Raw genomic sequence first — 25,404 nt, forward strand, 5'->3', positions numbered from 1 at the left:
CTCTGTGGGATCCCTACTCTCTGTGTGTGCGGAAGGTCTTTGCACAAGTGAGCTGAGACCTGAGTGCTTTATTCCTGTTTTTTTTTTTTTTTTTTTCCCTGCAAGAAGAGGCCGATCCAAGCCTTTGAAATTACTGTAGAGAATTGACAGTGCTGCTGGTATGCATCTTCTGATTTCTTGTACTAGGAGTCTGGCATAAACTGACTGCTGCTTCCCTGGGACCACTTTCTGCCTCCATTAAACTCTTTCCTGCTCTCTTGATGCAGTTCTTAATTTCAGCTACTGTGTCCCAGTGTGTCTAGAGTGGCTGAGTCTGTCCCTCCACCTTGCTTGTTGATGGCTTGTCTTGGGGCCTATTTCTGGCATGACTCACTCCAGCATTACTGAATTATGACTCTGAAGTTTGTCAGGAAGAAAGCTGCTTACAGTAAATGAAGGGGATGAGCAGTCAGTCTCCATGGCTCTGCCTCCTCTTTGTTATTCACACCCCCTCGAGCACTGTCAGGACAACTCTTGTCATTTTGCTCTTGCTCTTCTCACAGTAGATGTTTCCTGTGAAGACTGAAATTCATCTTCAGCACTGTTTACATTCCTGCACAGAATATAGCTACTTTAGTAAAATGAAGGTAGGACTTGATTATTTATTCTGTCTGCCGCATGTTACGCTGATGTTGAAATGCTATGAGTATTTTTTATAGGGTGAACATCCAGCAAGGCCGTGCCACCCCTCATGGATGACAGGTTGCATTCAGAAGGAGAGTTACCCCAGCAAAAGCAGGCAGTCTTTGAGCACTGCTGACTCACTGAAACCTCTCCTGTAATGTGGCTCCTGGCAGATCAAATGATAACTGCAGTCACTGCGGATCTCTCTGCATTGTTTTTCTTTCTCTTGGATGTCACTGTCTTAAAAGGATTTCTTTTTCAATGAGTTATTGGTTCAAATTTAATAGAATACATGTTGCCAGCTGGTGTCATTGCTGATGGGTTGGCTACTGACTCTTCTAGCTTACTAATGAAATGAAACTGATATTTTATAAATGAAACTAATATTTTAGAGCGCCTGCAACAGGGATCTTGCCTCAGTTAGGCTCTCAGGCTCCTATGATTTACTTAATCATTCATGCACTGCCTAACAGGCAGTTGCTGATGCTCCCTGTTAGTGAAGCACATTGGTTAGCAAAACTTCAGGACTTCTTTGTGTTGGAATGTCTGTTTAGAAACATGCCTGAAGTTCAGTGGCACACCTTGAGGAAATGTATGGAAATCCTGCAGAAGAAAACAGACTGAGTATTGAATATGAGAGGGGTGGGGAACAGATGCTATTTTTTTTTTTTTTTTGCAGAAGTATAATGATTTTACTTGTAACTTGAACATAATTATGCTGAGATGAAGAAATTCCCTTTGGAGAAGATAAAAAAAAGGAATCCATCCCTTCATTTCTCCTCTGGGTCTTGGCTGGCTGCCTCAAAGTATGGGTGGGTGGGAAATCTGTGTGTATAAACAAAACCCAAATGAACAAAAAGCCCTGTTTTCAACTTGTTGCTTAGCCATTGTGGAATTTAGTACCATAGAAATCACATTTTTATGGATGACACGCAGTTTCTCATGAAGATTTTGTAGAGTGGCAAGAGATGATATGGGCTTTGGTGGGGTGCAATTTGTTTGGTTTGGGTTTTTGAAGTTCTACATTATATCAAGAGTCAGAGGAGACTAGAGTGATGAACCAAGCAAATCTGTGGTGCAGCAGAAGTTCTTCATTAAAGTCACAACCGTATGTCTTCCTGTGTCTTGCATCCTTCTGAGACTGCAGTGCACTCCGTAGTAGAGCTGAAAATACTCTTGCTTTTTGTAAAACAGGGCTGCCCAAAACTTAATGCTGGTGCTGCCCTACTTGAGATGCCTAGAGCAGGGCTTGGATGAAGCAGCAGAAGCAGAGAACAGGAGTTGCTCTGCTATGGGTAATCCTAAATTCTCCTGGGCTAGAAACTGTGGAATGTCACATTGGAGATGCAAATACACATATGCACACAGAGTGAACTTCTATGTCCTTCTACTTTGTTTTGTGTGTTTGGCAGTGTTGCTGTATTGTTACACTCTGTTTTTTCCCCAGGAAAAACCATACTGTTTCCTTGATGGAACTGCCTGTGCTTTATTTTTGCAAATTTCCAGTTTTGTAGTTTTTTACCATGGACCACAACTCTCTGTATTGCCCAGATGCCCTCTCACTGGAGCACAGGAGCCACTGGGCCACAGCCTCTCCCTTGGTAGCACAGAGAGCATCCAGATCCTGCCTGGAGGTTTGGGAGGACTGATTCCTTCCCAGGAAAGGCCCCTTCATCTCCTTTGCTACAGAAACAAGCAACAAATGGCAGAAAAGACAGCAGGTACCAATATGAAGAACCTTTTCATTTTTTTGTATTTACTTCTCCATCTACATGTTGTCAACTCAGGAATGCTTGCCAGAGGATACACTGATTAGCTAGGTTTATAAGAAAACAAATACTATATATTATATATATATAAGTATTATTGAGGAGGGAAAGAAGGCCCTCTTAAGAGGGAAATAACAGCTTATATTAATTTAGATTTCCAAATAATTCTCCCCACTCCCATTTCCATGTAGCCAGGTAAGTCCTAGAACATCCCAGCCTCCCCCCTATAACGCCTGAGAGCCTCATGGCCCTCAGCTCACAGACACTGACTGCATTTCCAGCTCTGGAATACATTGCAATTTTCAGGGCTTTTGCTGTGGTTCAAATAGCTTTGTATGGTACACAAAGCTATGTTGCCACACTAACACAGCACTCACTTAATATTTATGACTTCACAGCAATACATCTGCAGTATTTGTTGGGAATATTTCTAACAGAAATGCAGGTTTTCCCCAGAGAATGGATAATTTACTGAAAATGTTTAATCAACCCTTTTAAAATAGAAAACAGATTTTTAATTAGTCTAAATCTATATGCTTTTGAGATTCTGTCATTATTTTAAAATTTGAACACTGTCTTTTTGGCTTATTTTTACTCCTAATAGTTCACTTGGCACAATAATTTATTGGGATTGGAAAAATAATAGGAGCCCTGAGGGCTTGAACTTCAAATCCACTATCCTCTTCCAAATTTGGGTGTCACTTTAAAATATGGTTCAGGAGGAAAATGTATTTATATTAAGGAGATTTTTTCTTGTTTTTATGCATGAAATAGGGCAAATCATCTTGCATACTCTTGTATCATCACATGCTCACATAAATTTTGTAGAATAATACTATGGGAATGCAGACCATCATACCCATTAACCATATTTATTCCTTTACTGTTGCTATGTTAATGCAGTAGAAAGCAATTTGGTTTTGTTCTGGATATAAATTACCTTAGTCAACTTACTAAATAAAACACAATTTCCTTGTAAACCAAATTCTTGGAATCACTTTAATGCATTAGTAGATAATTAGTACTGATTTACATAGTTTGGCTTAAGAAATTAGCTTTAATGTGAGTACAATTATTTAAACTGGTGATGAAATACAATTACTCTTAGGAAACACAAATTTTTACACAGAGTTAGTATAAAAATGTTTCAACAAAAAGTAAAAGCTAGATTTTATTTACTTTCACTTAATCTTTACAGGCTTTTACAATCTTCCTCTTTTGTGCATAAAATCTACTCTTAAACAACTTATCAAGCATAATGGAAAAACTGAAATGACTTCAAAAATTATTAACCAAAGCACGCAATACATCTTTATATAAATTGTCAGCTGTCATCTTGGAAGAAGAAAAAGCAAAGAGAAAGGTGTAAAATTCAGTGATGACTTTACAAGAAACCTTATTAATTTGCTTTAATGATACTGATCTTCTTCCAGAGCAGGCCCTGGCAAGAGGATCCGAGGCACTGGAAGTGCAGCAAGGATCCCACGGCGGTGTCTCAACAGGATGGGCTGGAGCCTGAGGCTGGAACATGTGTGGGATGCCAAGAGGAGGAATCTGATGTGCAGCTTGCTGGAGAGTCACACTGCAGGTAATGATGAAAAATGCCTGTTATTCAAAAGGTCAGGTTTGTTTAGAATAAGATCAAAGTGTATTTGTTGAAATAAGTATGAGAGAATAAAAACCATTCTGTTCCTTCAGGTCCCCCAGCTGAATATCAATTCCCTTATCCTCCTCCCACCTTGTGTAAGGAAAATGTGATTCTTAGCTAAGTTAGCTAAGAACTTTGCATTGGAGTTGAAAACTCAACTGTCTGGAGAGTTAAAACATGAGCAATAGAAAGGTAGGTCTTGAATGTTTATCTGCAATTTTTTTGTAACAGTCAAACATTCAAAAATCTCCCTGAAATTAGTCTTAAAAAAAGAAGTGGTTTCTTTCACCCAGTCTGAAGACAGAAAACAGCAAGAAAACTATGGAGAGGCCATAGTTTGCAGAGGAGGAGAACCTTGCAGTTTGATGAGGATTAATTCACAAACAGAATTTATTGAATGTTCTGGATGAATTGTATTTGCAAGTTCTCCTACATCTGCTTCACCTCTCTCCCACGTAATTATTTTCTTAAAGTGTCAGAAATCACCTATTCTGATCCCAGAGGTAATTCCCTTCTCCTCTTGCATGATTCATCTCACTTTAGCAATGTGGAATTTATAAGCATCTCTCATATTACCCAGTTTTTTGCAATAGTTTTCTCCAGCCTCAGAGCCTGTAAAATTCAAAGAATTTTTACTCATTAAGTGTAGGTGACTTCATCTCCACTCAAGGAAACAGCTCTGTTAGGAATGCCCATGTAGGAGTTAAGCTGCCTCTTGAAGAAGAAGCAATAATTTCTCATTTTCAGCTCAGGTCATAAGACTTTTTTTTTTTTTTTTTTTTTTTTTTTGTTCTTATGAGAACTTTTGAAGAGGAGGAGGTGAAGAAGTGATTCAGAGGATAAACAGCAGCAGAGGAGGTACTTATTGTTTCATGGTAGTGTGGACACTGCACTGCAGTGAGCAGGTGAGCAGTTGGCTCCAGAAATGAAACATGGACACACAGTTCTTGCAAGAAGCAACTTCCCTCTCCTTTACATGAGAGCAGGGTGGTAGAAGAGACCCCACTGAAGAGAATCCATGTTTCGGTTCAAAAATAGAACAACAGCACCACACTGCACTCCCCTCATTGGGAAAGCTGGAGAGGCAAACTGAATCACAGTAACTTAGCTAACAAAGCCTTTAAAAATTCAGTTGTCTTCAGGAATAAACTGCATCAGTTTGCTACTGTGAACTAATATTACTTCATAATATTAATAATATTACATAATAATAACAAAAATATTAATGCTATAAAAATATGTTAATATAATAGTAATATAATGAGATACAAATGGAAGCACAGAGGTAGCAGATAGTAATAATTAAACCCTCCAACTATTACAGAGGTCATTAGATGCCCCAAACCCAAGAAACTCATTAGCACAACCATTGGAAAATTCTACTGTTTATGGAGATAGCATCATCACCTCTAAGCTTCCCAGCACTCAAATGACCATTGGTCTTGTGTTTAGTCTGAACACATCGTTGTATCTATAGTTTTCAACTTTTTTCAATATGTTTGATACTGCTTGTGAAATCAGGATGTAGGACTTGATTTTGATACAGCTTTTACGTGCATACCCTGCCTTAGTGGCAATAATTGGCAGGAACTCTCTTCAGCTGCACCCAGAGGTGAGCTCAGTGCCTCACTGCTTCCTAATCTGCCCTGCACTAAACAAGAATAGGTTGATAGCTGATAAAAAAGAAGCTCTAGTGCAAACCAGACTGTGTGATGTTAATGGTTTATCTTGTGAAAGGAGAGCCTGTGTCTCAGATGAACTTCCATCCTCCTGTTACACAAATGCACTCTGATGGAAAGTACCTCAACAAGTGTTTGTGTGTGTGTGCGTGTGTGTGTGTGTATGTGTGCACCCACATGCACACACCCGCTCTTACCTTGGGTAATTAGGCATTTGTTCCTTATCTGTGAGGCTCCTAGTTGCAGACTAAAAAGAAAAAGATGCAATCAATAATAATTTAAATCAATAAGCTAGGCTTGTGCAAAGTATCTTTCAAAGCTGAATAATTCAGAAAACACATTCCTACAATGTGTTTATGTGCTTTACTTTTTATGTGCTTTACTTCAAATAGGAAGACAGCACATGTCCCCGGGAGCAGGGGAGCAAGAGACACTCACAGAAATAAGCAGCTGTTGTGTGGGAGAATGACATGATGTGGATTTGATGCAAATCTTACTCCCACCAGCAAGGCTGGTCACTCTTGGTGACAATTAGGAGAGGTGAGAGATGCATGGATATTAATTGTCTTGATGAAATCCTGTCAGCAGTGGGACTGTGAGTTTGCCTCATGAAGACCTGACTTGGTGACAAATTGGCAAGAAACTGGTTTGTTTTTTTTTTTCATTTTCTAGATTTAAACTTTGAGCATTATGTGATGCTCAAGAAATTGGAAATAAGCCAGGCTAAAGATGTTCCTTCACGAGTCCAATGGACAGTATTGTAAACTACCAACAAGTAAGTATTTTCAAGACTAGAAGTCCTGACTGAAGCACTTTTGAAGCCATGAAGGAAAAAAACCAGCTTTTATACGACTTTCTCACTATCTAAACATAGAAAAATTTGTATGTGCTTCATGATCTCATGTTATTTCAACTTCGCTAAGTTGACTGAAGAAATTTTAGTGCCTGTGAATCCAAATGCCAAAATCAGGTCCTTCTTTTGGTCATCTTCTTGTTGACCTAGCAGGGACAACAGAAATTGGTGGTTGTGCTCAAAAATAAGGGGTGTTTTTTTAGTTTTCAGGGAAATCTACTTAGACACAACCTACAAGCTGGAGAGGCATCAACTGATGAATAAGCAATCTGTTAACAACTTGGACTAAAAACAAAGCACTGATGAGGGCTGGGGAATAAAGCCAGACATTTTGGATAGCAAATGTAATCAATAACCTGCCAGTTTGTAGAATGTGCATAGTGCTCTTCTGGGTGTTTTTTTGACCAAGATGGGAAAGAGATTTGGTCTTTGGCAGCAAGCTGGGCATCTACAGATTTGGAAATCAAAATGTGGCAGAAGAAATTCTGTGGAGGATGCCTTTACTGCAGTGGATTATCTGGCTACTTATAGGACCTTACAGGAACTAGTCAGTATTAAAAAGCTAGTAATGTTGCCCTTCTTGATAGGAAGGCCATTTTTAGTGTCAGTACTACTGGTTTTAACAGCTAAGAAATAAATGCTTGCAGTTGAGTAGCCTGTGGAAAAAGCTTTGACCTCTCCACAGCAGACCACTTACCTTGCCAGTCTTGCCAGGGAGGCCAAGACTGAACAGATGAAACAAAGACTGAATTGCTCATTTATCCCATGGGTATATTTGTCATTGGAGGACTACTAAAACATCTAACATTTTTTCCAAGACCTACCATCAACCATTATATAAGTTGTTGGCATTGAAATAATAACAGTTGTACTAACACCGCCACCAATAATAATAAATCAAGCTTAACATTTGCTTAATGCAGTATTTGTCTCCTGAAGTCCAGCTGAGTTATAGATTGTTCTCTGTGGTCTCTGTCTTGCTCATTACCCAGCAATGAAGCAGGGACACCCAATACTCAGTTCTCGCTGCTATGCCAAGCCTGGAGAACAGAGCATCAGTCATTCCCAGTTCTGATGGGACCTGGCACTTCCCTCCCTAGCAAACAAGTTTGAGGTTCTACAGAGATTAGCTGTGAGGGGATAGCTAACTACAAACGACTCAAAGCATCTTATGTAGTTTCTGCAAGCTTGTGCATATTTTTAGGGGCTGGATGACTAAATCTGTGGGATGTGACACACAAGGTGCCATAATGTAACTGCAATAGTAGGCAGATTTTGAAATTCCATGAAACAGCTAAATGAGATTCACATAGGTATTTCAAATACCCAGTGGTGTAGGTAGGCATCACACAGTTTTTTAAATATTCCCATGTGCTAGGAAGTAAAGCCGTGGGATGCACGTGAAAGCTGTATTGTTTTTTAAGACTTTAAAGGAAACTTGTCTAATAATTCTTGACTAAATATTGTCTCAGCTGCTGCCATTTGTTCTTTTGCTGGACACGCACAAACCCAAAACTCTCCAGCCTTGCCTAAGCTTAAGTAGCCTTGCTCAAAGATAAAGTTTCCCACGGGCAATAGGCTCATTCTAGTTTACTGCTTTGATGTTGCACCCTGAAAAATCTGGGCTACTCAGATTTAAAAGTGGAGCTTTTGTCCACAAATTTTCTGTTTTCCTGAAAGTTTATTTGTGGTATTTGTTTTTGTTGGTTTTGGTCTGTGGGCTAACATCTTGGGGGAAAAAAACGATACTATCAATGTCTACATGTCAGACCAGGTATTTATTATAGAATATTGAGCTAAAGAATTGTCCCTGCCTGTACTTTCTACAAATGAACATTCTACATCCCTAGGCCTTATTTAGTTGTTCTTAAAACAGGGTTTTGTAGAGTGTCAGAACCTTTTGCTTTGCAGTTGCAGGGTATTATTCAGTCCTATACTAAACTGTTACAAAATGAGACGTGAACTTTGAGATAGCATCAAATGTCATAATGGAAGACTGAAATGAGTGCCACTCTCATTATTAACTTCATTATGGTGGAAGCAAGATCAAACTTATCAAGAAACTAAAAATTATGTTCCATAGTAATTTCTAGGAGATATTTTCCTTTCTCATTAAAATAAAATCAAATTCCTTTTCTGACAGACTTCGGATGTGATCTCTTTAAATCCTCAATCAAGATGTCACAAACTGTCTATGAAAAAGACTATTCAAATCCTGATTTCAAACATGGAGTGCAGAGAAGGAGGGCCATGTTTTCAAAGGTACAGCAGGGAGAGTCTGTATATACATGTAAAAACTAGCATTCTTTGAATAAATCTGAGGACTGCTGACATTCACACACAGCACTTTACTAAATGACATGTGAAACAAAGTGTCTCTCAAATGAATGTTCTCTAGTCTGCTTTCCTTAGGAGCTTCAAAGGAGAAGAGAAGGTGGTTGTCATTTTTGTGTCATAGAACTTATGTCCGGACATAGATATCCTCCCTCTGCAATCCTTGTTTACTCTTGCCATTGATATGCCTTCAGTTCTAGAAGAAGTCCTTTTTTTCAAGCATTGAAATATTTGATTTCTGTTGCTGGACACAGACTATAATGATTCTTCCCTCTTATTTTCTGCAGTGCAAAGCTGCTGATTTATATGCATCACAGACTCTATGACAGTGTAAGAGAGGGCAGTGAGGTTAGGATCAGAAGGGAATATAGTGATCATTATCTGAGTTACTGGATAATTTCACAAAATTAACAATTCTGGTTTGATACTACATTTCTTCTGGTATGATTCAATAATGAACTCTGGAGAAGCAGGACAGCTACAGAGGCAGGACTGCTGCTGTGGCTTTAAAATGAAACCCTACAGACAAATACTTCCCAAAAGTCACCCTTGTCTTCTTATAAGCTGCAGTGAACCCAAGCCCTCAGGCTCTGAGCACCTTGTGAAGGTTTTGCTCAGGACAATGCCTCCCTATCAGCCGCAGAGGATATTAAAGCTGAAATATCTGGACTGCAAAGCTGCTACTGGGCCAGCAGGAATTTCCCTTAATTAATTATAGTACCTCACAAGTTCACATAAATACAATGCAGCCTAAAAGAATAATGAAAGCAGTACTGTGCATTTTCCCTTGCAGTAAGGAACTAATGCATTTAGGTGATAATTTTAAATAGAGATATACAAATGGTACTAAGTCCAATGTGAAAAAAAACCAGTTTTCCTTTCAGCATATGTACTGAAGTCTACAGAAATGAAAGGCCTAAAACCAATATCCTCTAACAGACTCTTTATGTTACAGCAAGAGAAAACTACTTGCAGAAAAAACAGATGCTTTATACTATTGTAGATGACATTCAAACACAAAGAATCTTAAAATATTCTGAGTTGGAAGGCACCAACAATCATCATAGTCTGGCTCCTGGCCCTGCACAGGGCAACCCCAAAAATCCCTTTCTTCTCCCAGAAGGGAAAAAAACATCTTAAATCACCAATGGTATGGTTTTAAATAATGACCATAATACTCACAAAAACTGCTATAGCAGTAGAAAGTTCATAAAAAATTTGAAAATTGATGGCTGATTTACAAATAAAATATTGAAGTAATCAAGCAAATTGTTGTAAAGAAGCCATCTACCCAAATTCTGATGATGCAGTAGGAAATAAGCTACAGAAAAGCTGAGCCACAGAGACTTGGTAAATTTTCTGCCCCATTAACTCACAGTGAGTTCATCTTTGGGATGAAATCTTGACACTGCTGAAAGCTTGATTATGCTAAAATAAATGTGGTCAGATACAGAAAATGTTCATTACAAATTCAATGCCCGATCCAAAAGGGTTTGGATCAGACCTCTGCACAACACTTACAGTTGTTCAGGGTCCTTAAGGCAGAAAAAGCAGAACTTACCATCCAGGTTTTCATTTTCTTGTCTGTTTCTGACAGTGGTGTCTCTCAGGTGATGAATTGTTTCCTTTAAGCAAAAAAAAAAAAAAAGCATAAAACCAGCAGCAGAAATCAATAATGGAAATTTACTGTAGAAATAGTAAGACACTATAAAAAGCTGAATTCTTTAGCATTCTGAACATCAAGCATCTCTCTCCTGGAAAGAAGTTTTAAAAGACTGAAAAATGCTTATAATGCTAAGTTTAAGATTTTTACCTAAGACTCTTGTGGAATTATCCCTGCCAGCAGTAAGTTAAAATTATTCTGGCATTGGATCACAGTCTTGGGTATTCTTTTCTGTTTGGTTGTGGTTTTTTTTTTTGTTTTGTTTTGTTTTTTTTTTTTTTTGAAAAAAACTGGTTTTGGTTTGTTTTTTTTAATGGAAAAGCATTTTTTTTTCAAAAATCCAAATGAAGGACAAAAAACTTCAGTGACAGCATGAAGTCAGTTCATCATGTTTGTAGAGAACTAAGAAGAAAAGACTTCTCTGTGGAACAAAACCAAAGAAAAGTCACATATGCGATGCAGGATAAAAACCACCACTACAAAGTAGCTTTTTCCCTGAAGCACTGAATACAGGCCAAGTAAATCTTCCTTGAAATATGGGCATCTTCTAGTTTACCAAGAAAAAGACTTATAACTTGGTGATGCTATCATGGTACAGATTAGATATCTTCCTGCACAAGAAATGCCCCTGACTAAGAGCAATCCCAGCAATTCATCCACATGCTTGGCTGCAGATGGATTTGGAAGGTGGCATCCTAGTGCTGTGCTGCTGCTGCCCAGCTTGGGAAAGGGCCCCCAGACTGTTCCAGGACCTTGCACTTTTGTTGTTAAGTGTTCCACTGTGATGATAAAGCTCAAACTTTCAAGTAGATGCAAACACAAAGAGCACTCTCTTTGCTGGCAGCATCTGATAGCTCTTTCACTCTGAAAAGCAGCAGACTAGCTTTGCTTTTCTTTTTTCTACTAAATGACCTAAAGTACAACAAGAAATTATTTTTGTTAATGCATGACCTCATATAAAACAAGGGCATAACCTCTTCCTCCGTGTGTCTTTTTAGAAGTAATTAACAAACATCCTCTCCATGATTTACAGCTTTGATGCAGTACTTTCAGTGACTCAGTGTGTGGGTTTTTGTAAATCCTGTTTTTGTGTACCTCAATTTACTCCATAAATTGAATACAAAGCAGCTGTAGAGCATTGCCAACAATTGTGGATTTCACTAAGTATATTCAAGCTTTTCAGTCAGGCATAAAGCCTGGTGTAAGTTAATATACTGTAATTGCTAGAATAAATGTATGCTTGATATAGTCAGGTTTTGTTAGCTGACACTGCTCAGTAGCACATTTGGTTTGTCTGGTGACATAAGGTTTGTGGTTTCATGAAAGATGCACATCACCCAACAGTTTAAAACACAAGTCTTAGCAGACCAGCATGTTTAACTCTGGACTTAAACCAAACTCAGAAAACCTCTCAAACAACAGTGGGAACAGGTATCTAGAAGATTCAGAACCATAACCAGCAAGTTCCTTGGGAGCTGATTTGCATATAAATAATGATTATTACTTTTGACTTCGTATGCAGAAGCCAAAACACAAGAACTTGTTTTTAGAATATCTGATCAAGATTCCTATCAAGGAACAAATTTCAAACTCATACCTGTTGAGTGGATGGTAGTCTCTGCCTTTTGTTCTGCCACAGTTTAAATCTGTCAAGGGCTTCATCCACAGAAATTGCCCCCTCTTTCACCTGTTTCTGCAAGTGGATGAGTTCTTCCTGTTCAGGAGGGATCCTGTGTACCACAGTGCTGTAAGTTACTGTCTCAGTGTGGCCTCTGTTTGCTTCTACAACAAAATGTACAACGTAAGAAATGCAACAAATCAGTGAGGATTCTAGCATTCCTCTTTGGCAGCAGAGCAGCACCCCAAACATTTCCTTCATCACTGCTGCCCTGGTCCATGGATTGTCCATTAGTGTTGGTTCATAAAATAATTTCCTTCTAGCACTACAGTTACAGTACTGACATTTAAAAAGAAAAGGTTGCTATATAAAATATCCAGAGCACCTTTTTATCCTTTCTTCTTCTATGTCATACATTACATATCACAAAAGTTGTGGCTAAAATTTGGTCAGGAAGCATCTTGAAATTTCAAAAGATTGTCTTCCTCCAAGGAAGGAAATACATTACTAAATACATTGCAGCAACAAGAAAACACTGCAGCCCAGTGTTCCTGGAGATTATGACAGAATGCACAGCTGAAGGGAGATGTGCATTATCTGATTCACAGCTTGCTCCAGGGAGGTGTATCACTGCTTCTCCCCAGGATACTGATTCTGGAATGGCTGATCCAGAACACGTGAGCAGCCATGGAACAGGGGCTCTGAGTCCTCTATGAGGCTGTTGCATCTGTTTCACTGCATGGGAGGTGTGGCTAGAATAAAAATTTAAACCATAAATATGATTCGGGTCAGTTTTTATGTTCCATCATGCACCACTATCTTCATTTCAAGCAAGGAAGGTACCATTAATGGAATCTATAGCAGCAACATTGCAATGTGCTACAACTCAAGTAACAACTGGACTGCCACAAGTAATCAACTTTGCATGCATCTTGGGGTACCCAGGAGAGAACTGTTGCTCTCTCCACTTCTCTCTTTCCATGGCTGGAATTACTTCCCAGCTAAGCCCTCCTGTCCTTCCTTGTCTTGGCTTTAACACAATCAGGAAGGGAAACAGAAAAGTGTAAAGTAATTCTGACTCTATAAATCTTTCCCATAAGACTATAACTTTCAGTTTTCTTTCTTTAATCTGATCTCTTAATGTTGCAATACCATTAAGGATATAAATTGTAGGTGGCAAAACAGATGCTAAATCACCCAAAATCAAGCCACAGCAAAACTCTCCTAGCTCTACTGAAAAATATCACAGCAGTTAAAGAGCTAAATTAAATTCTGTACCAGGATTCCTGGCCTCGCAGTATGTCCTGCTGTTGTCACTGGTCACTCGACAGGCCTTTTGCTGAAACACTGCAACAAAATTAGGAATATAAATTAGCTGAAAAATGGCAATAAAAACCATCACATTCTCAATGAAGGGAGGAAACTCATAAAAGCAAGCTGGAATACATTTTTTGTTCTAGTCTAAGAGTATTTTTCAACCCACTTGTCAGTCTAATGTTAATTACTCAAAAAATTGTTCTGTTGCACAGAATGGCAGGATTACTGATGTTACAGAAACCATTACAAGACACTTTGAAGAAAATTAAAAGGATTTATCACACTAGCATATTACGTGTCTAGAAGAAACAGCAGGATCTCAGAGTTCTGCAGATGGTACAGACACCATAGCCTGTTCCTTATTTTATGGGGAAAACTTGGGCAGAAAAAACCCCAATAGTACCAGGTGAGAATAGTGACACTGCTGAATAAAGTGTGTGTGTATATTTGCGTGTACTTTATTCAAGCACTAGAAACGGCAAAGCACAACCCCCCAGTTAGAGCAGCCCACCATTCCCACTCCTGTGAAGTGCCCAGAGTACAGCCAGCCTCGATACACCCTGAAATGCAGCACCCAAACTTTTGCTGGCAGCCTATGTAGCACCCAGGAGGTGGGAATTGCTCAGTTTCTGACACAGCCTCTGAGTTGTCTATTCATCTAAAGATGAAGAAATGTAAGTAGGTTTCTCTCAAGTCTCAGTTCTGATTTTCGCTAAACAAACGGACATTCTAGAACCTAGAATAATTCCTGCCAATTAAATAATCCTCTGTCATCACTGCAATGCAGCAAATGTGCCAGTTCAATGGAGCAAATATTTTCCTGGGGACTGAGGCCCAGGCCAAGGGAGCTCTGCTCAAGCGGCTGAGCAGGCACGCTCTCACTTAATGTCCCTAGCTCAGCCAAACACTGTTACATTTTAACTTTTTAAATACTTTCTCTGTAATTATCAAAAAATCCTACAACGTATGTTTGCAGTGTTTTCTTCTCTGCTTGAAATAGTATTCTCCTTCTAAAGATGAAATTAAAATAATGAGAGCACAGAGGTAATGCAGGCAGCCTGAATTTTACTGCATAAAGAAGAGAAGGGACATACTCAACAATGCGCCTGATTGGAAAGCACTTTAATTGATAGGCCTTGAAATTTCTGCTGAGTTTTGCAGTGTTGGAGTAATCAGAAATGGAATTACTCTTCCAGTGAAAAGTAAAATTGTTAAAACCACTTTATGTGCTGCATCTTGCTGAAATGATTTTAGTTGGCAGCAAGTATTCAGTGTGGGTGAGGTCAGTGAAAACAAACGCCTGTTTGTGGAATGCCTGGAAAGGCAGGAACACTCCACTGTACAACTGCCATAGGTTTAGGGAGAACTCTGGGAATTCACCCTTTCATTCCCACATTCCAGTTACTTATGAGCTACTTGAACACAGCAGTGAAATAAAAGAAACAGGCAATCTTGAACAGGGATATATTGTATTACTTTTTAATGGAAGATAAACTAGTAAACAATTCCACTTCATTCCCTCTCCTCTCTTCAGCTGCTACAGGATACAGATGAAGTTCTTTGCAAGCCCTAAATACATTTTTATGTCTCAGGCAGTAAGGCTTCCCTTTGGGAATGTAATGTAATCTCAATATTCTTCTAGCAAAGCAAACTCAGAGAGAATGAAACTACTGCAATATTTTCTAATAGGACATGAAACCAGAAAACAACATTTAAAAAGTGGGACAAAATACAAATTTTGTGGTAAATATGCAGAACTCTGGGAAAATTCCTAATGTAAGTCTTGGAAAGTGAGTGGGATCCAATTCTGAATTGCCTGTTTTATATTAGACTAACTAAAGATGTTGTTTCAGGCTGTCTGGACATGCAGATAAATAATATTATGAGGCTTGAAATTTGGTTAATATTTTCTTGGTTAGCACCACCAATGGTTAGAAAAATTTGAAATCTAAGTCTTCTGGGTATAATTCTGAACTAAGAAAACCACTTTATGGTAACAAACTGCAAGTAACTGTGGTGAGTATACAGGGTCTAGAAAAAGAGAATTAAAGTTTTTACAATAGCTGCAGGTTGACGAAAGGGCCAGGAATTTGATTTTCAGAATTAACTGAATCTAGAACAAAGCTGTAATGTTAAGGAGCCACAGGTGCACAATGATATTTCAAAAATGGTTTAGCGACATAATTAGGAAACACAGGAAATCAAAACATGGGAAGAGTTAGATCATGGGAGAGAAGAACTCATATCAGCTAAGAGGCAATGATCAACTAACACATGGTCTATAATTTGTATTTTACTTTACTCATCTAAACTATGAGGGATGTTGCCTAATTTATTGAATTGGCAACATATCTCTAAAAATGAAACAAGAGTTTCCACTATGCACCAGTGATTCAAACAAAGCTAGACTGATGAACCTACTTCTGAAAGAACATATGAGCTAATCATACCTAATGCATAGTTACTTGACACTTTCAGTAGCACAAACACAAAGGTGAAAACACAGTGATTAAAAAAATCTATCAATAAATATAACTATTCTGAATTCAGCTTGCCTAGGAAATTCAAGATGCATTGCTTCAATGAGCTGATGTTCCAAACAAAATTATATATTACTGTTTTCCTTAGGAAACACTCTAAATTTAAATACAGGAAAACAAAATCTTTATATGAACACACGGCTAAGTGATAATTCAAATGAATTAGTATACTAGGGTTGCACTTAGTAACACAACTCAGTTGCAAATTACAGTGGGTTTGCACACTGCCTCCTTGCTCTTCGTAGGTTTTTGCTTCATTCATTTTAGAATCATCATGTAATTAATTCATGATTAATGGAAGAATGGAGAAGGAGGGGTGAATTGCTGTTTAGGATATTTTGCAGGGAGAGACTCCTGCCTTTGTCCATTCAACTTTTTCCACATTATTTAAACATTTTAACATTTAAACTGTGTATGCATAGCACCTAGGCAAATAAAGCCTCTAAGTTCTTTTTTTCTGGTAGGGATTGGATTGTAAATTAGATGTAGCACAGCAAGAGATGACAAATGACAGAGAATACTAAGGAAGGAGTATAGTAGAATGATGCTTATTATTCAGGAGAGGAGAACTCTGCAGATGTTTGTTCACATCTTTTTAGATCTATTTTCCTTTTGTCTGTTTTGTTTGCTAACGCACCGAACATCACTCAGCATGAGGACTCAAGAGAGGTCATCAATGCAATGCTAACCAGTAAGTTTTGTAAGAGATGATTAATGACCACTTCCAACATTTATACAAAATATTTCACATATTCAAAATGAAAATAAAAAATTCCAGTGACTCATAACATGAAATCAACTAAGGAAATGGGATCTTGTAAACAGATTTTTTTCTTTTCACAAGGCAAGGCAGCTGGGCATGGATTAAAAGAATATCATCATGGCTCATGAATCTGATCTAGGTAGATCCAGGTATTATGGTGCAAGTAACAAAGGCTCAAATCTCAGAAGCTGTCCTGTGAGGGCAGCATCGGTGTCTGGGTACACCTACACCATGACGATGCAAAGGGAAAAAGACTGAGCAGTCTTAAGTGCATCAGTGCAGGAAAACGAGTGACCACATCTACACTGATACAGGGATTCTGATCAGACCTAAATGGGCAGCCTGGCACTCAAGATGTTTTTGAGAACACACACTCATATTTCATCAGAATACAGACTAGGTGATGCCAAGTGCACCTGCAGAAATACCAACCTGCCACTTTGCTCCTTTACATTGCCAGGGCTTTTCAGTGACAGCATCATGTCCATTCATCCCAACTTAGGCTCTTGCCAGCCTAAGATGGGATGAGTGGATCTCTATTCTACCTTCCACAGCTATTTAGCTGGCTGAGAATGAACCATTCCGTTTTCTCAGACCAAAAGCAAAATTATTTTAAAAGGAATTACGGTGTAATGACAATGTGAAAATATTAGTCCAAAAATAAACATATGCTCACCAGCAATTCCCTTCACAATTTGCAGTGAGATTGTGAGTTTGACAAATATGAGCTCATATTTGTTAGAATCCCAGCAACTTTGGTCACAAAGGGACCTCAGGAGATTCTACAGAGATGACTCCCCTAAAATGAAGCAAGATAATAAAAATAATACCAGAACCCCCTTCTTACAGAACGAGTAAAGAGTGAGTGAGTGAGTAAGAGGCACCAGCGGTTAGTTCAAGGTGCTGCTCAGGAGATGGTGTCAATGTACTGTACACAGTACACAATGAAAACAGTTCTCACATCTCTGCTCTTGTCAGAATTTTGACTTAGTGCATCATCGAAGCTGGAAGGACTTTAGTGATATACTCAAGGAGAGTTTGCTCCAGGGTGTAAAACCTGAATATACTTCTTTAGTCCCATTTTTCTTGAGCAGAGAAAAGCAAAAAGGGAAGGACTCTATACATGGTTTTACTACAAATACGGTATTTGGAACAGTTTGGTTTGCAGCCAGACAGCATCCCATAAATATTTTTCTCTCTCTGTACCTTATTTAGTACTTTTCAATCTACCAAAGTTCAGATAGCATAAAATCTGATTGAATGCAGACAATGATAGCATAAAATCTGATTGAATGAAGACCAGGGTGAAGCTGGTATATCACTCCCAACCAGGTCTGTAAGAACAGTCTAACTACCAGCCAAACAGTGCTCCCTAGTATTTCATTCATGGAAAAACACCCTTAAGTTAGGAATACATAATGAAATTCATCTGCAGTGCAGTACTTTATACTCACTGTAGGAGAGTACTACAGAATCTCTCTGTGGGACATAAATGTTTTGCAATTTGCATGGACTCTGAGGCTTCACTTTGGAAACCCCTGCTTTAGAGCATTTAAACAATTGGCTTAATAAGAATTACTGGCTCAGGATGTGATCATTGTATTTCCCAGTAATCAGCCTGATAAGTTTCCAAGACACTAACAGTTCTGTTCTGGATTTTATTTATTCACTTCAGTGGGTTTATGCTGTCTATCCTGTAGGTGAGACATTCTGCTTCCCTAAAAATATCCACTGGATGCTACTTCTTCTGCATACCCTATGATTTTGATGAGCAATGAGAATGTTATTCTCCACTGGAACAGTAACTGGAAAATACATTTTTCCACTTTTAATTTTTAAACCAATGGTGAGGTCCCACAGACAGCTATCTTTAAATAGCAAAATGTTTTCAGTGCACAGAAGGGAAATACATTCCTTCAGGGATTTGAGAGAGGTTTGCAGAGAAATAAAGTCTATAGCATAGGAAATTTATGCTGTTGTAGGACAGGTATCCTTGTTGCAGAGAAACCCTTTCATACTAATGGTCTGGTGATGAGAGATAAATGACTAAACCAGAACAGTAATGTAATCCTTAACCCTGAAGGAGTCCTAGTAGGTAAGGCTTCAAGAAATGGCAGGGGCATTGCAGAAACTCATGTATCTGTCCTACAGCTACACAAAGGACTTTGGTTTCCAGCTCAAACAAACTTGGTATCAATAGGGAACATTAAAAATTGCACTCTAAACTGGAAATACAACACCTTCAAATGTTTATTTAACAGTTGTTTTGGCAGCAGACAATTGAACAAAACACTGAAATAACCTTCAGAGGAATACTTAGCACTTAAGGAATGGTAAGGGAGCACAGTAAGAGAGCACACCATCTGGACAATGAGCTACTTGGCACCAACTTGCAGCTCCACTGGTTGATAAGCCTTTCACACACAAGATAAAATTCTTGCAGTGGACTAAATTAAAGAACAAATCTACTCTCTGTTAATAATGCAGTCTGTTTACCAGTGTTCAATACAGCAGTTTGAATGCTCATTAAAATTTGAAAGTATAATAAATGAAACTGAGTAAAAGTGATTAGAACATTTATGTTTTAAATCTTTCAACTCCCCCATGTTTCTCAGAATTTATGTGTCAGCAAATTTAAGGCAGATGCTCAAACTGTAAATTGTGGTAGTTCAGTTGTGACATCTTGCATTCCTGACTGTTTACAGCCTAGGTTTTAAAGTGTAGATCTTGCCCTGAAAGTGACTCTTGTCAAATCCTATGTTTGCTTTCTATAGATCAACTCTTCCCTATCCTCTTTTGCAGAACACCAAGTGGGGTAATCTACAGGGAGCAGGCTTTCTGCCCAGTGTAAACTTGATATTCCATGTATTTGAAAGCTAGTTATTACAAAGAAAGCTATTTGCTTGCTTTCTTCTTGGTTGCTATTCTCATGGAAGCACCACCACTTTTGCTTAAAGGAGAATATACTCTTTTGTAATGTCATAGCCTTCATTCAACGTGTGGTGAAAGCACTCATGGAAATTCAGCCATTTGATTTCTCCAGATGGATATAAAAATAAATTTAAAAGAGTCACCGCATGCAATCCAGGAGGAAAAAGGCATTTCTGCTATGCAATGCTTACTTGTCCCTACAAATAAATGAGCCTATCTATGGGTACATAAAGCACAAGAAAAAAATGCTCCTCATGCATCTGTGCATAGCACAATCACACCAGCCTCTGCCATCCTTGGGGCATGAAGCTTTCCATGTACTCCCAAAGTACATGGGGATCCATCTGTGAGCAAATGCCTTAACACAGTCCCTCTCTGGACATCGTACTCTGTTCTGTTTTTCCACAGGAGCTGTGCCTTACTGAATGCCAGAAGGGAACAGCTCTGAAGATCAACCAGAACTGTGCAGTGAAGACAATCTGATTCTTACAGGGATATTAAATAATTTGTTTTAGACATTAAAAGGTATTTAGCAAATAAAAAGTGAATACAGAGGAGGGAAGGATGGCTCAGTTAAGTAACTAGAAGTTGCTCTGCAGGACAGTTCTTCTCTTTCCAACAAAGCCCTGGCCAAAAGTCAGACAAGTCATTTAAGGCAGCAATCCAACTTGCAATGCCTGACATCAGAGTACTGACCAGACACACTAAGGATTTAATCTGAAGTTCTGAGAACTCATAGTGACCACTGAAATCAATGGTATCTCTACTTTGAATGGGTAAAGTGTTATCAATTTTGTTCACCTCAAGAATATTACTTCATACTGGGCATCCCAAAACTCAGTGGATGCAGAATCAAAGATTTATAACAGGAAGGTCTGAAACAACACATGGGGCCTCAAAGCAGGCATTAATTATATTTTAATCAAAATGAGAATGAAAAACACTGATGTTTTTTATGCTTACCCACCTTAAACACTAGATAAAATGAAAGAAAATATCTGAGATAAGTAGCTGCATATGGCTATCTACTTATTACTGTATTGAAATGTTCCTGGCAGGCAGAAAGGGTAAAACTACCTCAATTCTAACTTTTTGATTATTTGACTTTGCACTATCTGCAATATTCTTTTTAATATAATAGATTAAAATAAACCCCAAAACCATCATCAATTTAATTACTAGATAAAATATGTGTTTATGCATATCTAGAGTATTTTACACTGTTTAAATGATAAAGGAAGGGCTGCAGACACATGCAGGTTTTAATGATGGACTGGAATGAAGTTTCCTAGTTCATACAGATAAAACAATCGTTTTTTTTTTTTTTTAATCAAATATAAGCAGTCCTAAGTAAATTGGAAATTGGGATGTTGCTGGACTGGAAAGAGTATTTTTTAACCAATGTGGAGGAAAAACATTGCTAATCTAAGTAGCAAGAAAAAAATATTTCAGCCTGAAACCAGCAGGATAGATAGGAAAATAGAAACCTGAGTGATTAGCTGAAGCTTTCTTGAAGTCTTTCCATTTTTCTTCATGAATTGTGTAAGCAAAGGATCATGAACCAGAAGCTGATTTCACAGAACTAGTGGTAAAAAATTTGTCTACCACTACATCCTTATGAAAGCAAAGGTAAAAAACCTGTTTGTGTGAACATCTGAATATATGTATATACACTTGGGGAACCACAACCAGATCAGAGCAGCTCCTCTGATAGCATCTGTCTTAGCCAATAAACAAAGCAGAAGCACTCCAGTACAACAAAAGACAGTAAAAGCAATCTCCCAAATAAGGCATCTCCACTAAGGGTTTCCAAGTCACTGGCCTATGAAAATGGTGGACCAAGATTTGAGACACAGCTCTAGCAACCTCAGTAAAAGCAGCCATGTCATGACTTCTGTAGCTGTAACAGGCCCCCATACCCATCCATTCTTGGATTACACTGTAATAATCTACACTTATACCTCCTGAATACGCTGCAGAAAGAGCAACTAAATGATGAATGCATTAGCCCATGCATTCTGACTCTTATCTGGAGTTACACAGACTGGAAGAAGAGAGCTAGTTAGGAAGAATAAAAGAATCCACTGAGATGGGCATGAAAGAGCAGGTGCTACTCTGTATTTAGTAGGATGTTTTGGGCAGTATAAATTCTGTTCTAGTGTAAAACATGCACAGCATGAAGTAAGGAACTTAATGGTGTCCTTTGACAGCCTATTTTTTACTACCTATTCTTATGCATTGGCAGGCTTTTGTAGAAGAGGCTGGAGATGCAGACAGGAAGGATTTTGGGACTTACAAAGAGATCTCTGCAGTATATCCACTGAATTCCGTTTGTTACTTTCAAATTTGGTTTCAGTCTGAATTGGATTACAAAGATATCTGAAATCCTTTCTGATCTTGTATTTCCATGAAATGGCTAAAAAACGTTTCCCAGTTTTCATAGAAGTGGTAAAAAGACATAATTTTCCCCTCAAGAAATATAATGATCCTACCTAGAAATGCCCATTCCTAGCAACTCAAATTGGAGAAAAGGTATTTCAAAGAGGAATCCTCACACAGGCATTTGTCCCAGAAAAGAGAATTCTCATCAGAAAAAAAAAAAAATCTAAGAGAGCTATTTCAGAGTAAAAGTAAAACCATTGTGATAAAGAAGCTGGAAAGAAAGCTAAATTCAAATAGAACATTCTACATTCCATTGCTGTAACACACACAGCTAGACCAGCTATTCTTCATTTTCTATCATATTGTCATAATTTTTAAAAAGCTAAATAAAAACTGTGATACTCCGATGCAAACTGAAAATTATTCAGAGATGTTCTCAGCTCATTTGAAGGGTGAGAATAGGTTGACTGAAACAAACAACGTGTTGGTTTGAAGGCAGCTGAACAGGGATCTTGGTATTTTAGAAAATGTTACTGCTCAGAGAAGAGACCAAGAGAAGAGTCTACATTCTCCCAGAAAATATTTATGTGGCAGCAGCACCAACCTTGTACGATGTAGGGAGTGTTCTCCTCCTTGACCAGTGAGCACATGGGCCGGGGCGCAGGGGCTGGTGGCCTGTTCATGATAAAGGACCTGCAGTGCTTCCTTTTCTCCTCCTCGTGCTCCTCCTGCCCCAGGATGAGGTCGTACACACATTCATCCTGTGCCATACAAGTGTAGGGGTGCTCCTCCTCACTGTCGTCCTCACAGGAACCTTGGTCTTCTCCACAGCATGCAGTTGTGAGTCCATCACCCTCCTCTCTTTTACTCCTGTCCTCCACAAAAATCCTCTCTGAAAAAGGAAGGAATTGTGTTGCATATACAGGGTAAAGAGAGGAGATTGTGATTTATCTTAAAGCTTTAGAGTTTCCTAAAATAGCTCAGAGATCTCATTTCACTTCTAAAATAAAACACGCTCTGATCATCTAACTCAGTAGAGAGGATGTCCCAAAGAAATAATTCCAACTGCAGGGCCTCCTTGTGATTTTACATCAGATTATCAAAGGTAGATGCTTAGCTATTAGGCACAAAATAAATGGATATATTTGCAGAAACACTGAGTGCCCCAGTTGCTCTCATGAGAGTTACACCAACGTGTAACTAGCTGTAACTAACCTGTAACTCATGGTTAAGCCAAGTAAGTGGTACCTGTGGCCCTTGGCATTCTGGAAAGTCAATCTGTTTGGTACCTGTTGCAAAAATGACTTAAGAATTGAAACTTAATTTAGGAAATGTTGGGATTTTGTGTTTTCTATCTCAATATCCCACAGAGTTTTCAGGGCTTTACAGATCTACTGTAGGCCAAGGTGTAAAAGAAATTGAAAAGCCCTTTACAATGTAGGTAAAATGTATGACCACTTACAATCTATGCTAAGAGTATCCACCTCTCCCCACTCCAAAAACTTCCATGTCTCTCTGTTTTCCCTATACTTCATATATTTCATAGTACAACTACTCAAAACTTGCTTTTCTCTATTTGTTGCCTGTTACAGCATTAAAAGGCATTGATGGTTTCCCCAATACTTGGGTTTGTTCTGATTTACCTTAAGACATCTACAGACTGCTAGGAGTTTGAAGCTGTCACTGAGGCTGGTGTTCCCATAAATGTTTATAACTTCCTTGGCATGATTACCCATCTTTCCCACAAAAACAGTAGACCTGGTGCCTGGAATCCTTATACTGACTCCTGTTTCCCTTGTGCTGTAATTTACTGCCTGTACATATGTGTATCTGCTAAACTTGGCTGTGGTCACTAATGGTGTTTTCAATCCTTTGGCTGCTATTTAAAAAATTACCTGTTTCTGGGTTCAGAGGAGCTAAACAACCTTTGTAAGCGGGATACATTGTTAATGGGATGTATTAATAATAATAGTATGTACTATTAACACATATTCTAGCTAAGATATATGTTTTGAAACTACAAGTGGTGTTAATACAACTGCTATGAGCAATATTTTGTTTCCAGGTCACTATATAAGTTCTGTTCCTTTCTCGTAGGCCATTCTTTATTTCAACTCCCACAGGGGGCACTCTCAGGCCACTGCCAAAACACAGACTTGAAGTAGAGGGGGCTTGCCTTCGAGGTACTCCACCTTCGAAGTATTCCTAAAGCAAGCAGCTGGCTGAAAATACGTAGCAGTACCTCATTCCTCTTTGACAGGAAGCATCGTCCTCATCTAGAGGAATTCTGATACCCCGTTTGCCAGTGATGAAACCACAGCTAAACACAGAATAATTCAGAGCAGGTTTTAAATGAACTATTCCCACAGGAGCATTCAGAGATGAACGCTGCTTTACCAGCACAGGAGGTGGCACAGGACACCAGGAAACGTTTTCTGCTGGTACCCACATGCAGACAGAGAGCATTGGGCGAGAGGATCACATTACTGTAGTGATGTAGCTGTATAGGAACTATTCCAAAACAGGCATTTATAACAAACCTACACCAACAAATCCCACATGCCAAAACTGGTCCCTCATTTACACACACATATAGATGCAGTTGAGTGTTTTGTGGGAAGCAAAACACACCTTTAATGTTAATTTTATGCTGCTCCTCTTTCTCTTAAAATTCACTTATGACTTTCTATCTACAGCCATTTCTTTCCTGCACAGCAGAACACAGGATAAACCCCCACCTATAGAAAGCTATTTCTGCCTAATTATATGAACATCAGAGTGCTTGGTGATGGCAATTTAAGACTCTAATAGGTTACACCAAGTTTGAAAACAGAGTTAACAGTAATAAGCTGTGGAGAAACTGAAAAGCGATTTGTGTGTACACTTATCAGCAGTGTCTATAACAAATAAGAAGGATGTTTTTTTTTCCCTATACAACTATTCAAAACTGATATTTAAGCTTGAATTATTTTGCATACTTGTTTTTCCTAATGAGAAAAATTGATGATCATCCCTTCTGAAACAGATACAATAGTACTTTGAGTTTCTAATCACTTTAATCAAACCACAACACAAAATTTGAGATTTTTATTCTGGGGCAGATGTATTAAAAAAACCAGGCAGAATTTGTCAGAATTTTTGTCTTTCTTTTCAATTTGCAATACAATTTTTTACTTCTATATAACTGTAACACTGGCTAAAATGCAGTAAGATGCTGTTACTTCTCTCTGCATAGTCACTTTCA

The 25,404-nt window shown here is 38.5% G+C and overlaps 1 protein-coding gene and 1 long non-coding RNA gene across 4 annotated transcripts in view; one reads left to right on the plus strand and one right to left on the minus strand.

The window, feature by feature from the left end:
* Positions 1 to 500: 500 nt before the first annotated feature.
* LOC110471149 (uncharacterized) overlaps positions 501 to 25,404 on the plus strand; it is a 39,914-nt gene continuing 15,010 nt past the window's right edge. Inside the window, exons 1-8 of one of the 3 annotated variants that reach the window (XR_004148256.2) lie at positions 501 to 626; positions 2,215 to 2,384; positions 3,866 to 4,020; positions 4,131 to 4,272; positions 4,881 to 4,985; positions 6,152 to 6,299; positions 6,432 to 6,534; positions 8,756 to 9,585. This is a non-coding gene — a long non-coding RNA (uncharacterized LOC110471149). Of the gene's footprint in view, positions 627 to 2,214; positions 2,385 to 3,865; positions 4,021 to 4,130; positions 4,273 to 4,880; positions 4,986 to 6,151; positions 6,300 to 6,431; positions 6,535 to 6,815; positions 7,220 to 8,755; positions 9,586 to 25,404 lie in introns of those variants that run through there. The other 2 variants (XR_002465536.3, XR_004148255.1) reach the window with 2 other exon arrangements.
* Positions 3,401 to 25,404, minus strand: part of BANK1 (B cell scaffold protein with ankyrin repeats 1) — a 132,240-nt gene continuing 110,236 nt past the window's right edge. Inside the window, exons 11-16 of the mRNA XM_077782960.1 lie at positions 22,765 to 23,052; positions 13,506 to 13,574; positions 12,207 to 12,391; positions 10,508 to 10,571; positions 5,957 to 6,006; positions 3,401 to 4,014 (exon numbers count right to left, since the gene is read on the minus strand). Coding sequence (XP_077639086.1) covers positions 5,996 to 6,006; positions 10,508 to 10,571; positions 12,207 to 12,391; positions 13,506 to 13,574; positions 22,765 to 23,052 — 617 coding nt within the window. The 3' untranslated portion in view covers positions 3,401 to 4,014; positions 5,957 to 5,995. The remainder of the gene's footprint in view (positions 4,015 to 5,956; positions 6,007 to 10,507; positions 10,572 to 12,206; positions 12,392 to 13,505; positions 13,575 to 22,764; positions 23,053 to 25,404) is intronic.

The sequence above is a fragment of the Lonchura striata genome, chromosome 4 (assembly GCF_046129695.1).
Source record: "Lonchura striata isolate bLonStr1 chromosome 4, bLonStr1.mat, whole genome shotgun sequence".
Classification (NCBI taxonomy): domain Eukaryota; kingdom Metazoa; phylum Chordata; class Aves; order Passeriformes; family Estrildidae; genus Lonchura; species Lonchura striata.